Source organism: Notothenia rossii (assembly GCF_949606895.1).
Source record: "Notothenia rossii genome assembly, chromosome: 5".
NCBI lineage: Eukaryota > Metazoa > Chordata > Actinopteri > Perciformes > Nototheniidae > Notothenia > Notothenia rossii.
Genome location: NC_136903.1, coordinates 45,081,450 through 45,098,409, shown reverse-complemented (window position 1 = coordinate 45,098,409; position 16,960 = coordinate 45,081,450). Strand labels below are relative to the sequence as shown.

Genomic DNA, 16,960 nt, shown 5'->3' with positions numbered 1-16,960 from the left:
ACGCAAGGCAACCGTAATACAATAATGGTACAAGGTTTTCTATAATATTTTGCTCTTAAAATAATATTTCACCTACCGCTACCGTAATTGTTTTTGCTTCGTGTACTACATGGACACTTCTACTGTTTTCTAGTAATACCATGCTGATAGCTCCTGTAATTAGATTTTAGGGTTCCATTAGTGAAGGACATTTATTTTGAAATCATTCGCTGGCTCGGCCCGGAAGTGCCCTCTGCGTTTTCTCGAGATGCCTTCAAGCAGCCGAGCTTAGAACAAATACTGTTAGATATTGTTCATGTGCGACCGTGACTTCTTAAATTACATTTCACTTAAAGATATATTATAACACTAATGCCTGTGTGGCCCCCCTCACACGCCCCCGCCCTGGTTAACATGGTGGACGCGGATGAAATCGCCAAGTTGTGCTACGAGCGTTTCCAGCAGCTGCCCCGGAGAGGGAAGCCTGAGCCGGGCAGAGAGTGGACCCTGCTGGCCGCAGTGCTCAGAATCACACGGAGGGCTATCTCTGACACAGGTTGGACAACATAAAACCATATTTCATGTTCTCTTCATGTCAAGCCTGCTCTGTAACCGGAGTGTTGCCAACTCCATAGTAAGGAAAGTAGCTATTGGCTGTGCGAAAAGTCGCCAGAAGTCCCTAAATGACGTCAACGCCTAATTTGCATATCATGTAATGGCGGTAAAATAACGTTCCACCCCCTTCAAGGATCAAAACTCGAAACCACCAGAGTAAATTCAGACGACAGTAGATCAGAAATGTCTCTATTAGAAAAAATAGAAGTCGTTTTTAGTAGAAATATCCCTTATAATAAAGGCAGTAGGCTATAGTATGCCCGTGTGCAGGGCGGCCAACATTTGAGTTCAGCTTGGAGTGAGATTTTTTTTTTGGTGAACCGAAAAAAGAAACATTCATGTGCACAGTATTACAAATGTATTGAACATGTACAAACTAGGGTTTCCCATTAATGTACAAGGCGCTACAGTGAAATACGCACATACACAGTGTACCTGCGACTCCTACAATGAAGGCTCATGGCATATAAAATGGCATATTGGTGTAAGCAGAGGTAACGTGCTATTTTTGTGTGGGGGGGGGCCTCACCTCCTCTAGGGGAGTCCAGGGGCATCCTCCCCGGAATATCTTTTTTTAAATATTGAAGTTAAATGCATCAACCTGGTGCATTTTGAGAGCAAAATGAATTTATGGATACATCTCTCAACACCCATATGAAACAGAACTGTAAACAGATTTTCTTTTTCTTTATGGATATTTTACAAATCACTCACCTTTTAAACTGTATTCTTGTTTTACTGTCATATAGTATTTCATAACTGTTTTTAATTTATTCTCATCAATGTTTACCAAAACGTTTGAGACCCACTGAGATAACTAGACTAAAGTCAACTATCTAAATAGAGAGTCCCTTACCTCACTGAGCTGTAGTTATCTCTCTCAGTCTGACAGGACAGAGCTCTCCCTCTCCTTGTTTTAGAAACAGGTTTTAATATCCGTTAAGCTAACCAGATGCTAACAACATCAATGCAAATAGTGAGTTTGGTAGAAATATACTGTATAATAGTAAAGTTATTTAAGATGATGCCATATTTATTGAAGATTTTACATTATAAATATTCCCCAAAATTATAAAAAAGCATATTCTTCCAAACTCCTTGCTGTCGTATGACATACAGGAGACTATTGATGTGTGTAGAGAGTTTGGTAGTAATAAGCTGTATAATAGTGATTGAATATTATTGTATTCTCTTTTTTCGGAGTTGCACTTTGCAGACGGTCCCTGAGCACTCGTTTCTTCTCCGGCTGCAGATAGAGACCAATGTAGGCCTAATGTGTCCAGCTCGGAGGACGGCGCGTATTGGCTTTTTTGATTAAAATGTGATTGTAGTTCGTTGTCAACCTTACCACGGTACTTAGGAGACATCATTTGTGTCTGAATAACGTTTTCATGAGTTATTGATCCGTGAAATCAGAATCTCCCAATATCGTTCCAACTTTACTGAACTAAGCCAGAAGACTGTCTCATTTCGTAGACCGCTCGGTTTGCTGTTCCTTCACTTTATTTTTATATTTATATACATTTATTTTGGACGAAAACTTAGCGTGAGGAAAGGCAAGTGTGGCGTGAGTGCGTGAGATATGGGTTAATTGCGTGACTCTCACGCTCAATGCGTGAGTGTTGGCAGCCCTGCCAGTGTTTCATCTCCAATAAATGGCTTCAACCATCCTTTAAACTCAGGGTTTGATTCCCACTCCTTTCTGTACTTTTGTGAATACAGTTTAGACTGTGACCTACGTCGATGTTTAGCTTGTCACAGAGGCACACACACAGTGGACGAGGTGATTAAGTGACTGAAGCTGTCTCTATGCGAAAGAGTGTGGCTGTCTCCTCTCTGCTCTGACTGCAGAGCTGCTGCGGGAGGCAACTGTGAGTCTGCGCGCCTGCGAGTACTATGGGAGGGCTGAGGGGCTCACGGCAGCTCGTTAACTGCAGAACAATACGTGAGTCTCCAAACACCAGAAAAGCCCCTAATAACATCATTACAAGTCGTTAGATTAATCGTTAGTCGCTTTTGACAAAAATAAGTAGCCGGAGGGTCAATGGCGGCGCCAGAGATTTCCTCTAGGGGGTGCTGTGGGGTAGCTTGACGTTTCATAAGGGGTGCTCAAACATTTAGGGTTTCCCATTAATGCACCAGCGCTACAGTTGAATTTTCGACTGCAACACTCTCTACATGCACACACACAGTACACCCGCGACTGTTACAATGAAGGCGTGAAGATTTTATTTTAAATATTGAAGTTAAATGCATCAATTGGTGCACTTTGAGAGCAACATTAAGCGGTCTCTGCGTTGTGTTTTGCGTTGTTCATGGATGGATGAGACCCGAGCAAGCATACAGTTTAGACGATTTCCTTTTAATCACTGACAAGCTGACAACAGATATAACAAATCAGTATTACATTGTGTATCCCTCACAGTGACTCCTCTCACGTGGAAACATTTACAAAAACAAAAAGGGAAGAGGAAACGTGAGGGACAATATAAAGGGGGGTGGGTGTATAATCTTCTGAGTATAGTGACTACATTTCAGAAGTTCCGCCCACTGATCTCCAACCTTGTCAGGTATTGAACATAAATAAACGAAGAACACAGAACTAGTGTGATTATACTAATTTAAATGATGTACAAACAAACACCACTGCATATTTACAACTGTTACAGCGGGTAAGGTCCACAAGCCTAACACACTGGCTCTGAACATAGAATTAAACACAAGTAGGCCACATAGAAATAACTATAAAACGTCAGAATGTTTGCCTCAACCATCAATGCATTACATTTATAATAGGCAACAGAGGGGGTGCATCATCATGCACTTACCATTAGACGTCTTCATAACAAAACAATGCGTCTGTTGTTGTGGTTGAGGGCAAATGCATCAATGATTTTGTCGCTGTCCAGGGCCCTTGTTCTCACTGTGTTTATAGCCAACAGTGCCAGGTTACTGGTTCGAGAGTCCCCACTGGTGTTCCTCAGGTAGTTTTTCAAACGACGCAGACAAGAAAAACTGCGCTCACAGCTCACTGAGGTCACGGGAAGTGTCAGAGATATGCATATCAGTTTGTACAAGTCTATAAATGCATCTCTGTATGGCCTCATGAGGGATAGAAACTCCTTGTTGCTGGTGATAGTATGTCCCTGTTCTTCTTTTCTTTGCAACAGCCGGCGAACTTGGTAAAGCTCTGCAGACAGGTTTTCCTCACTGATTCCATAGTGGCGGGCCATGGGCAGTATCATTTTTTTGTCCAGAAATGATGTGTGTTTGGGGCTCAGGGCGGACACACCTCTCAGTACTTAATTGGTTTCTGTTGAAAAGCGACGTTTCATCTCCATTAACAACCTGTCTATAACAGGATAGAACGAGTGTGTTCTTAGGTCATCTGTTTCTAAGCGTGCTCTTTCTAACGGGGCTTCCACTACAAACCCCTCCAGATGTCTGGGCCCGCCTTCTCTCACGTTGCATCTGTGGTGCAATTCCTGCCTTCACGCACAGACTTTCTGCTTCATTTCTGATTTCCCTCCACTTGTCCTCGGTACGCTTTTCAGATATGGCAGTGGTAACAGACTTGGCCAGATCATCTGCCGCTTCAAGATCAAAAGTGGTGGACTGAAGCTGATCCGACATGAACTTGGTTGTTCTGAATACATCCTCGAAAATAATGAGATGTAAAACAAATGTCTCGTCCATGATTGCACTGAGAGCTCTCGCCTCTGTCCTCCGGTGTGGATTTGACAGGGCAATGATGTCAAGCAGGGTAGCCAGTATTGCTGGGAGAGTTTTCTTGACTGCCCAGATTGCAGTATATTGGCATGCCCAGCGAGTATCATTCAGCTTCTTGAGTTCTACGCACTGTGCTGTTGGCTCGAGTTCCTTTTGTTTTTTTGTGAACAGACCGTGCACCACTGACCCAGAGAAAAACTTGTAGAGCATTTGTAGTGTCTCAAAAAACTCTGCTGCAGCGTTGACATTATGCACACAGTCCACCAGCACCAAGTTGAGCCTGTGTATATAAATTGCCTGTGGCACTTCTTTCCTGAACTTTTCCTGCACTCCATTGTTACATCCTGACATTACAGATGCTCCGTCATAGCACTGGCCAACACAACCATTAATGTCTATATTACACTGACTGAGTGTAAGCTTTATGCTGTTTAGTAGTGAGTCTGCGTCTAACCCATCTGCTGGGGTGAAATGCAAGAATTCCTCATGCAACGTCTCTGTCAGTGGCTGTAAATACCGCACGATCACTGAAATCTGTTCCTTCTTACTAATGTCTTTACTTTCATCCACCAAAACAGCAAAGTACTCTGCCTCCCCCACCTCATCACTTATTTCTTTTCGTATCATATCAGCCATTATATCAAATAGTTCGTTCTGTATGTCATGGTGAGTGTATTTGGCATTTGATGGATTGCTTGCCAATTTTTTATCCACTGTAACATCAAACATTTTGATGAGGTGCAAAAGCTCGATAAAATTACCCCTATTAGAGGAGTCCCCACCCTCGCTGTGACCTCGCTGTGCGATTCCCTGACAAGCGGTATAGCGAAGGCTTTCAACCACAACCTGCATGTACTTTCAGTTCTCCATAAGCAAAGCTGAATGTCCCTTGTCAATCATGTTTGCTATTTTTGAGCCACTTGTCTGTTTTTGTTTAAACTCACTCCATGTTTCCATAGCAAACTTGTGCGCCGCACTTTCATGATGAGTGTTCAGAGTCGCTGATGCTTTTCGCCAGTTGTTGAACCCGTTGCAGATGAATGCTGGTTGCACTCCGTGCACTCGTTTTGAAAAGTGCAGACAAGCAAAGCAAAACACTGCGTCTTATGACACGCTGTATTCTAACCATACATGTTGATCCATCCAGCCTTTATAGAAACATCTCTGCTGATTTCCAAATGGCTGTGTGGGGTATTTTTGAAGAATTGGCCGTCTTGGGCCCTCTTGGGGATTGTTACTTATGTCCTCCTCCGCAGCAGCAGCAGGTGCAGCCGCAGGGCCGGGCATTTCAGCTCCTTCCTCCTCATCTCCATCCTCCCACGGCTTTTCTTGGTCCTCCTCCTGGTCGGTGACCGTGACACCTTCAGCCTCTGCCTCACGATGCCTATTATATGCACATTCAGAATCCCTCTCGCTTACACGTGGACGTTTTAGGACCAAAAAACTATAAATTTCTCACTTTGCTCAACATCCACGTTAGCTAATAATTTGGCGCTCTAGCTAACAGGAAGTCACTCAAGTGTCACAAAGTAATTTAGCCTATGGGTAGGTCAAAAATCTAATGGGTGCTGGCCATTGGCCTAATCATATCACCTGTGTTGGCTTTATGTTTTTGGTTAAAAATGAGTTTGTTTCACATTTGCATTGATGTAATCAATAATTTTTCTAATTTAATTTAATAAAAATAATAATAATAATTTTATTTAAAAAAAACAAAAAAAAAACACATTTCTTGGGGGTGCTTAGGGGGTGCTTTGACAATCCTAGGGGGTGCTTCAGCACCCCCTAGCTCCCCCCTGGCGCTGCCCCTGCGGAGGGTTTGGAAAGCCGCCGAATTTAACGACAAAGTCGCCAAGTTGGCAACACCTAAGAGGTTTCTCAATACTCAAATTTCCCCTCCTCAAGACTTGGTGCCGCCCAAAGGAGATGCGAGCGGAGGACTGAGAAGGGGAACCAAGGAGAGAGGAGTGGAAGCAGCAGGCGGTTAGAGAAATGAGAACTCCTCTCCTCTGAGCTCTCATTTTAAAGAGACGTCCATTAATGATGACAGGAGGCACAGCAGCACTCTGATGGACAGATGTGTTCATGACAACTTATATATATTTACTTTTAATTAATTGACAGTGCGGTATAATGAGACAATAACAGGCTACAGATGTGGACATATACACACACACACATATATTTATATAAATATATACAATTTCAGAATCAAACAAGTATGAGAGCATTCTCATAATAACGTAACACAATCAGGGATATATCCCCCCCCCCCCCCCAAACCAACTGAGACCCGTCTGTCCGCCGCATCTACGCACTGTACAACACACACCTACACACTGTACCACCATACTTGCCAACCCTCCCGATTTTCGCGGGAGACTCCCGAAGATTTCACTGCCCTCTCCCGGTTTCCTCCCGGGGTTGTATTTCTCCCGCATTCAATCCCCCCCCCGGTTTTGAAATGCTCCCGATTTCTGAGGTCTCAAACACCTACAGACTGTACCACACACACCTACTGCTCCTAAAGCATAATCAGGCTACAGCAGTTGTGTATTTTATTATGTGAATCACTAAATGTTCTTAGAAAAATATTGACTCTTTGTTTGTAGATATCTATTAAACTACAGCATACAGAAAGTAATGTAGGCCTGTGTGATATATATTTTACACACTGCTCTGCTTTCTGCACAGACCTCACAGCTGTTCTCACTGTAAACATCGCGTTGCGATGAAAGCAGTTACTAATATAATATCCAAGGGATGCATGCAGAGCTGTCATTGGCTGAGATAAGTCCGGCCGTGCGTCACGCCTCCACCATTCCCGGAAATGCATTCGTGGAGGAGGGTTATGGCTAGAAAGGATCCGTCTAGTGTAAAACCCTCGCGAGAGTTTGCAAGTCATGTGGCTGAATGTTTACGTTTGGCAGGCAGCCTTTCAGTTACGATCGCTAACATCAGTGGGCCACAGCAAATGATGGTGATAAGCTAAACTATCTATTAATTATGTCAATGACAGGGAGTGTGATTGTTGAAATAGGGTGTTAGCGGTCTTGCTGTTCAAAGAAGAATGACAACACTGTAGATCACCAACACTATGGTCTATTTTTTATTCATAGGGAAGTCAACGTTGTCGCAGTAAAAGTCCCAAGATAGCTCCTGGTGCAATAAAATGTTCCCTTTCAGTGCTTTACTATTATCCTGCTGCATTAATGTGTATGTTGCATCATGTTACTGCTGTAGATATGTTTTCTGAGCCGCTCCAACGAGAGTTACAACGAGAACGGGACGTCATATTTACACAAGACAATCCTTTCTAGCCATAACCGTGGAGGAGCCGTGGAGAACCCATCAGTGTCTCCTCGGTTAGAGCTCCTCCAGAGAGCCTCCTCGATGCTCGATGCTCGGTCCTCGAAGTGCATTTAGAGAAATGAGATGTCCTTCAAAATGGCGCTCTGAAATTCATTTCCGGGTCACTACTGGAGGACCGAGGAGTCAAGGAGGGGAAATTTGAGTATTGAGAAACCTCTAGGTTGCGTTCCAATAGTCCATTTAGCTTAGGAACCTTCCTAACCAAGTGAAATGACCCGGAAGTACGTCAGTGGCAGCCATGTTAAGTGCCATTCCAATTCTCCAAATGAAAGGAAAGGAGGTTTCAAACTTCCTTTATAACCTCCTTTAGCTTAGGAACCACTGGACCTCCCTTACCGAAAGGAGAGGAGAAAATGCTGCACCACAATGCCTTGCAGCCGCAGCATTTCCTTCACACAACAGTCGGCCGTTCACGGAAACAAATGATTATGACGGAGAAATTATATCATGAAAGTTACGGTGCTTATTAAGCATTTTAAAACGTATGTGGTAAGTTGCCAAAGTGCTTTGTTTTGAACGTTCATCAGTATTATAATCAAAAAGAGAAATATGAACGTTAGTTTTTACTGAAATTATCCAATAAAGTCAATATTTCACTGAGCTGTGTGGGGTTTGTTCAACTTTTAAAAGATGTTTGAATGGTGATATACAGAGTGATAGGTGTTAAGGACTAACGTTTATAATAAATACATTTGTATTGATTTTAAGATATTTTCATACAATCATACGTATTGGGATCATTTGTATTAATGTCGACCGGAGGGAGAGGGTGACGAGCATAAATTTCACTTTCCTTTTTTATTTCAATTACAACTTTGGTCATGAAGAATATGTTTCTCTGTTGTCCACGTTCATAAAGCATAAAACAACAGCATCAGAGCACGGTGCAGAGTCTCTAGATCAGGGGTTCCCAACCTTTTTCACCCAGGGCCCCCCCAAATGACTCCTGTTGGAATTTGCGACCCCCCAAAACTTTGAAACTTTAATTATCGCTGTTGCTGATCTGCCCCCCCTGCCCGATCTGTACTGTGCATGTGCGAGATGGTCTGCCATACTGGACAACTCCGTACGGCAACCCAACTAGGACACTTGACACAGTGGCGTTTGGCAAAGCACAAAAAGAAAATGGATTTAACTTCTGTTTGGCAGTTATCATACTGAATAAATATTTACTTTGAATGTATGCAAAAATGTATGGCATAGCTGTCTAACAGAAGTTAAAGAGCCTGTGACACGATTTTCCCCCATCATCCAAACCCATCAATTTGAGTAAATATTGTCCCCTTGAAAACCGTTACTGAACTGATTTTGGATATTTGTACTTTGATAACCATTAATCTGCCCTTCAATGTTGACCATTTCCTGGATCTTCTCGGGGATTCTTCAAGTCCCGCCAAATTATGGGTGACGTCAATGCGGGCACAGCGCTCCAGCTGCACCGTTCAGGATCCCAGCATCCGCATGTAAACGCACGATGGCGCACACAGCAGCAAGCTCAGACAGCGATGACAGTTTAATTTTGAACGTGTCTGAGAGCTCATATGAGGCTGAAGGATCGGTTTATTTTGTATCTGTTAGAAGTTTAGGAATTAGGTGCGTCAATATGGGCGATCATACGGTCATGTAGCCAGTGGTGGACTGGGACTAAAAATCAGCCCGGGACTCTCGACCGGCCCACTTCGGTACCACTAGTAAATTGTCAACTGGGGGAGTGGGGGATGTGCTAGTGACTTATCCGACCGGCCCACTTCGGTACCGGCCCATCGGGATTCGTCCCGATGGCCAGTCCGCCACTGCACCCAGCCCAGCCCACGTAAACTGTCAACGGGGGGAGCCTCGCTGCGGGGAAACGGTGGACCTAGTGTCCCGATCGGAGTGGGAATAATAATAATAATAATAATAATAATAATAATAATAATAATAATAATCCGTGCATTTTACCCATTAATTTCCCCAACATTGTGGTAAAAAAAAACACACGTTTAATCCATGTTGGTGTACTACTACAACCAGTGGTTGGTGGACGGGAGACACTATGGACGCGCTCGTGAACTGTCAACAGGGGGGGGGGGGGGGGGGCTTGGGGACCTCTGTGTCGCCTGTCAGCGCAATTTACATGATGCCGTTTAGACAATATAATAATAAAGGGCGGTGCCGGCTGTCAGCGAACCGATCCGGCCTTTCTGCGCGACTATCACTCAAATGCGGGACATAGTCTCAATGTGTGGGACGCGGGACAAATAATAAAAATGCTGTGTGTGCAGTCCCGCACAGTGCGGGACACCTGGTCACCCTACACACACAGTTCTGCCCCTCACACACACACGCTTCAAATCAAGTTGCATAAATGCTTGAGCTACGTTTTTATTATAATTACTGTGAAATCTGCCTATTATGTTTTCGTCATTATTACAACAAACACACACTTGCAACTGATAACACTGGCAATGATTTTAGATGTATTAGACTATTAAAAAAAGAAATCATGCTTCAAATAAGTGGGGGTACGGCGTACCCCCGCGTCCAACGCCCACTACACCACTGACTGCAACTACAAAAAGCTTAGGTTTGTTTTCTCATCAGGAAATGCAGACCGGCTCAAACAAAATATTTTTAAATCATCATCCTCACGATCATTTAATGTATCATATGTTCACCGAATTGACATGAAAGCACTAATAAATGTAGTTTCATCCACTTGAGTTTACAACTACAAAAATAATCAATTTGTTTTTATATCACATCCGACGGGAGGAAATTCAGCAGCTCTCACTACCGATTTTTAATCCTAATTTAATCATCATCTTCACCACGATCATTTATGTTTATGTTCGCCGAATTGACATGAAAGCACTGACAAATATGAATATACTGCAGTCAACTTCATTAAAACGTTATTAACGTGCCTAAACTCAGTAATTCACCATTTCTACGCATGACAGCACACTTTGTCCGTGTTTGGCTCTCTCGCCGCACAGTGAAGCGTTCCCGCATTGACGTCACTTCCGGCTTCCCCCAAAACCTCAAAATGAGTTGAAGGAATTTTCCCGCGATGTTCGAAATTATTGATATTTATCGGAACGGTATCGCTTTTTCTTTTTTAAACTGACGGTTCGAGATTACTAGTAGCCCACTATTTCATTGCACAACAGTTGTTGGGTTCGTGTCACAGGCTCTTTAAATCTATGTCTCACTTATTCTGACAATGTACTTAACCCCAAATAAAAGAACCCAATAAAAAGAGTTGTAAAATAATAGTGAAGTCACGTTGTCACAACAATAACTCATCTCTCCCGGTTTTTTTGTGTTCTTTTTCTGCTTTGCCAAACGCCACTGTGTGAAGTGTCCTATTACAGTTGCTGTATGTAGTTGTCCAGTATGGCGGACCATCTCGCACATGCGCAGTACAGATCGGGCAGGGGGGCAGATCGGGTAGTGACAGCGGTGCCCCTGGTAACAGCGGTTACCCCCCCCCACACACACACACACACACACACACACACACACACACACACACACACACACACACACACACGGCAACAGCGGTAATTAAAGTTTAAAAGTCTCAAAAATGCTACAACTACTGTCACAAACTGGATGAATGTGAAGTATTTCATTAAAGGAGGATGAAAGCGTAATTAAGGAGCACTATTGGAGTGACTTTGATGGTTATTGGACTCAGGATTAATGAATTTGGATGCCCGCTGTATCAAGAAATTAAAGGACAGCGCAAGTGGAAACAATTCTCAAAGGGATTCAACTGTTTAAAACACAGGAAACACGGATTTTGGCGATGTGTTTATGTGGATTAAAAAATCGTAAATAATCTACAAAATGGAGGAGACCGATCTGATCGGAGCAACTGTGACAAATAATCCAACTGAAACCGACACTTTACGCGCAGAAGAAACATTTATATTAAAGAAAAAATGATACATTTCTGTCTTTGTATGCTTTTATTAGCTACTAACTTGCAAATGTATGCATCATATTTATTTCAAATGTCGAAGAACAGGACACTTCAAAAGAATATACTATGTCTAATAAATAAATGGTAATATGGTTGCATAGGCCTGTATAAAACAAAAATGAAAAACTGGCCTATTAAGCAGGTAAATCAAATGCTTGTCTGCCATGGAACAGGTAGCAGAGAGAAGACGAGGTTCAAGTAGGTTCATTAATGTGAACCTTGGGCTTGCACACCCGCAGCCAGGGATGGAATGTCCGGTGTAATGTGAGTGACAGCCAGTCTAAAGTCGTTGTGAACGTCCAGTGTGTTGCGTGCTTTTGTTTTGATGGCAACAAGTTCGCTGAAGGCTGTTTCTGATAGATATGTCGTACTGAATGGGAGTATAATCCTGGTCGTGGCATGCAGTGTGATCTTTGGAGCGAGGCTTGGTCCTTTGAGAATCCCAAACTTTTAAAATCCTTTTTCCTGGAAGTATTTCTTTGACAGCGAGTCAGCTTGGATGTCGGTGAGCTCATCTTCGCAATTCAGGTATTCCACATCCTCAACTTTGGCAATAAAGGGATCTAAAACCCACAATTCCTTGGAGACATACTCGTCTATGTCAGCGAACCGTGATTGCATTTCCGTTTGCAGTGCGTTCATATGGCGGATGAACTCGCGACGTACAGACACAGGTACCGTTTCAGGATTGTTTCAGCAGTAGTGGAAACTGTAGCAGCTCCCCCCTCTCCATTTTCCTGACCCTGTACTCCAGTTTGCGCACAAATGCATCATTGGAGAATATTGGACTCCACGCCTTGCAGACGCTTGTTTGTTTCATTGTAGAGACTGAAGATGTCGGCCAGGTATGCTGTTTTAATCCAGAATGACTCAGTCACTTGCTCTGACAGTGCGAGTTTGTCGAAACTCTTCAATTTTTTCCTTCAGTTCTACAAAGCGTGCCAGCACTCGGCCGCGTGAGAGCCAGCGCACCTCGGTGTGCAGGAGGAGGGTTTGGTGCGCTTCATCCTCGCACCTTTGATGAAATTGACAATTTTAATAACAGTTGAGAGTGTTTCGCTGAGGTCTTCTGACAGTTTCTTGCTGGCCAGGGCCTGGCGATGTATCACACAGTGAAATATTGTGCAGTGTGGGGCCTTTTCTTTCAAGTGACTGTTAAATCCCTTGTTTTTCCCCATCATTGAGGCAGCTCCGTCAGTGCAACATGCAACTAAATTCTCATAGGAAAGCTTGTGGGATGAGAGGAAAGAATCCACTGCAGTAAAAATGTCCTCACCCCGGGTGGTATTGGTAAGGTTGACTGAAATAAGAATGTCCTACTTCAAATCTTCCCCATCGATATATTTCACATAAACGATCAGCAGAGCCTCGTCTGCTACAGTTGTGGTTTCATCAAGTTGTATGGCAAATGGCCCCTTTCCAAGCTTTTCGAGCAGCTGCAGCTCGCAGTTACTTGCCATCTTCTCAATTCTGTCTTTCACCGTATTGTTTGACAGTGGTACAGTTTTTAGATTCTCCGCGACCTGCGGGCCGCACAGTTTCTCAGCCATCTTAATGCAGGCTGGCTTGATGAGCTGCTCGCCAATGTTGTGCGGTTTCTTTGCCTTTGCTATTAAAAGTGCACATTCAAAAGAGGCCTCGCTGCCAGCCCTAACAAACGCTGTTCTAATATCCATTGGCTTGTTTGCCTTTGCAAGGTGTTGTTTCTTTATGAAAAAGTCCCGATCACGCCCGACTGTTTCTGGGTGCATGGTCTGTTGGTGTCTCTTCATTTTGCTGGGTTTTATGCTTTCGTTGGCTAGCTTCTCTCTGCATATCACACACTCTGGGCGGGTTTTGTCCGTTCCCTCCATGAAACCGAAGTTATGATAGCTCTCTAGGTAGGTCCTCATTTTCTTTTTGATTGCAGATGAGCTGTCATCTCCTTTACGTTTTTCAGACATTTTTAGACAAAAATATTCACCTTATGAAGTCGGTCGCTAGCTAGCAAGCGCAGCAAACTGTTATTATTATGAAAGCTGACACAGTAACGTCAATGTTGGCGCCAATCGGAGGAGTATCAGATGAATTTTTTGAATTTTAATTTTAGTTAATCAATTAATTTCTATATTTTATTGCAATGTAGAAAAGGCTTTTAGCGCCAATCACGTATTGCGTTACAATATGTAAAAAAATGATATGTAAAAAAAAAATGATATGTACATTTTTTTAAATTCTAAATATTATATTAGGCCTCAAATCATCTGAGGTCTGGCGCCCTCCCTGCGATCTTTGGCGACCCCCAGGTTGGGAACCACTGCTCTAGATGAGTCCGTCGTTCTTATTAAACATCCATGTTGTAGTCCGTTGTATAGAACACATTAGTTTCCATAGTTTCACCACAGCAGCAGACGCACACAATGACGTCCGCTGGCGCATCATAAACACATCAGATAGTGAAAGTGCATTCGGATTCTCTAAAGTACTGCAGTCTCTTCTCCTAAGTCCTTTTGAATTCTCCTATCCACTATCCCTTAACCCCGTGACGTTTCACTCAGAGGTCAAGGAATAGGAGATAGGGTTAGAATTTAGGAGCTGATTTTTGGATTGTCGGAACGCAACCCAAATTTAACATTTACTTTCGTCAATGCAACGCGAGAACGTTGACGTACTGCTGACGTCATGACGGCTGTACAGCCAGCCGGTACCATGACCTGCACTCAAAATATGTAAAGCTACTAAATATTAAATAAACACAATTTTCCTATGAATTGTAGTGAGGTAGAAGTACAAAGTAGCAAAAAATGTAAATACTCAAGTAAAGTAGAAGCACCTCAACATTGTGCTTTAGTGCTGTACTTGAGTACTTAGTGACTTCCCACCTCTGATTAGATGCAAAATGTACTTTGCATCTAATTATACTATTTATCCAAAGTGGTCATTTTCTGAATAATATATATTATATCATTGGTTTATAATAAGTGATGTATTAATGTCATTTTAAGTTGCAGCTGAAGGATGAGATAACATGAACAACTGTTTATACTGCTAGATATCTCCATCCATAACAGTTCATCAAAGTGTATCAGTTAATTTACTCTTTATTTTTATGAATATTATAAACCTGCAAAAGTAACTAGTAACATATGTTGTGAAATAATTGTAGGGGAGTACAATATTTTTCCAAAATGTTTTGGGGTAGAAGTATAAATTAGCACAAAATGAAAATAAATGTAATTACTTTCCATCACTTCCGAAGCATGTACGTAATAAATGTACTCAAAGCAATATCATTGTCCCTTTATATCCAGAACACACTGCACAGGAACATGACTACATGAACAATATGTTTTGCCTATCATTTAGAGAACATCTTTTTAAAAGGATATAAGAATGTGAAGCATGTGTACGGACTAAATATGTGATCAAAGTATTTTTTCTCCAACAGTTGAGAAGGAGGTTGTTTCCCTGGGAACGGGGACCAAATGTATCGGACAGACAGCCATGAGTCCCTCTGGTATGTCCTCCTGTTGCTGTGACCTTTGTGTCTTTTGTATGTGTTTAGCAGGAACAGAGAGTTTATTTTGGCAGGACAAACAAATAAGGTTGTCACCACAGGATATGTTCTTTATATTTATTTTTACAATTACCCTGTTGCAGTCCAAAGTGAGGATTGATTAAAATCTTCACTGAAATCTTGCATTTATGTGTTTTTAGAATAAAACAAATACATTCATGTGGGACATTCATTACAGCATGATGAACAATGAAAACAATCTTTTATCAATTCTTTAATTTGAGTTTTCCTTGATTCTGTCTTTTATGTAGGTGAAATACTTAATGACAGCCATGCAGAAGTCATTGCAAGAAGGGGGTGTGTCAGGTGTGTATTTGCTGCAAATGTTCCTCGGTGCTTCATGCTGATGCATACATACAAACTAGTATATAGTGTTGGAGATTTGGAGGATGTTTAAAACCAACCTCGTCTCCGCGTGTCGTTTGATAAGCTGGGTAAATTCGTAAAAAGGAAGGGATTAAGAAACACCAGAATACAAGTGAAACAATAATCCTGCTTTAATGATACAAGGTAACAATACAAATACAAAGAAATCACGAAGCACTCTGCAGAGTACTCCGGGCTCAGGTTCTACCACCGTGTGAGACAGGTCTCAGGAACGGCCGGTGAAAAACAAGAGCGCGAACCAAAGGAAAACACAGGCTTTCATACTAAAACACAGGAGGAGGTGTGTACGTGCTTTCCCCCAGAGGTCATCTTATTGGCAGAGACCAACACATGGCCTGTCGCACCCAATCAGTGCGACACAGCAGAAGAAACCCGGAAACAAAAAGTCTCTTTCAGTTTGACGAAGACCAGACACCTTTTGGTGTCTGGTACGAACCTGCTCTAAACAACAAGTTTCCTTATCTTATTTCACATCTTGCAGCCAGCACACACACATCCCCTTTATGGCCCTTTGTCCCTGTGTCCATCTTCCCGCCTCAGGCTGCCACACACAAGTTAAAAGTATGTTTTAAGATATAGTTGTTATAGTTGGCTAAATATACGTAATACATGTTAATTACTTTCATATCAATAATAACGAGGAACACATTACCTATGCTCTTAAGCAGTATTAGAGATGCTTTTCAAATAGTCAAACTTCACACAGGCCCAATATAGAGAACACACTCATTTGTCCTACAGCCTTTCCATTTGTTTGAGCTATTGTTCACATCTTTACTTCAAATAAAAGGTTTCACATTGCATTTTTCCAGCTTCCTTTACACATACTGTTATTATTAATACAAAGTAATTAACCACACACATCTATTGAAAACAAGTAGATTTCCCTGATAATTGACATGCTGAAAATGCTCTCTCGTCCCTATCATAAAAAACTGCTTCCATTTCATATAGAGTAATAAAAGATGTTTAAGCTAATTTCTCCACAATGTTTGTAGCCATTTAGTACCCACACATGAAAGAATAAGAACAGAGGTATAGTTGAACAGTAATCATGTAGCACATATATTTACTGCAATGAAAACACACATATTTGCCCCAAGCATGTGTAACGCACCCCCTTCTTTTACGAGGGAAACATTCCAGAGTTTTGGAGCTATCCCCAAATTAGGATGTCCCCTGCTCCCATCCTTCTCTAAACACAAAGACTTCACCTCAATATATTGGGGAGGGAAAATATACTTTGTCCCTTCAAATTTAACACACATGAATATATATAAGGTGACATTAAAATGAATATACCAGATTTAACTTTCCTGCCATAACACGTTACTTTAATCCTTCAAATAATT

General features: G+C 42.2%; 1 protein-coding gene across 3 annotated transcripts in view; it reads left to right on the top strand.

Moving 5' to 3' along the window:
* The first annotated feature begins 223 nt into the window (after positions 1-223).
* adat1 (adenosine deaminase tRNA specific 1) overlaps positions 224-16,960 on the top strand; it is a 29,257-nt gene continuing 12,520 nt past the window's right edge. For 2 of the 3 annotated variants that reach the window (XM_079681876.1, XM_079681875.1), the window contains exons 1-3: positions 224-535; positions 15,093-15,161; positions 15,473-15,527. In XM_079681876.1, the coding sequence (XP_079538002.1) occupies positions 352-535; positions 15,093-15,161; positions 15,473-15,527 (308 nt within the window). In that variant the 5' untranslated portion in view covers positions 224-351. The remainder of the gene's footprint in view (positions 536-15,092; positions 15,162-15,472; positions 15,528-16,960) is intronic. The other variant, XM_079681877.1, reaches the window with a different exon arrangement.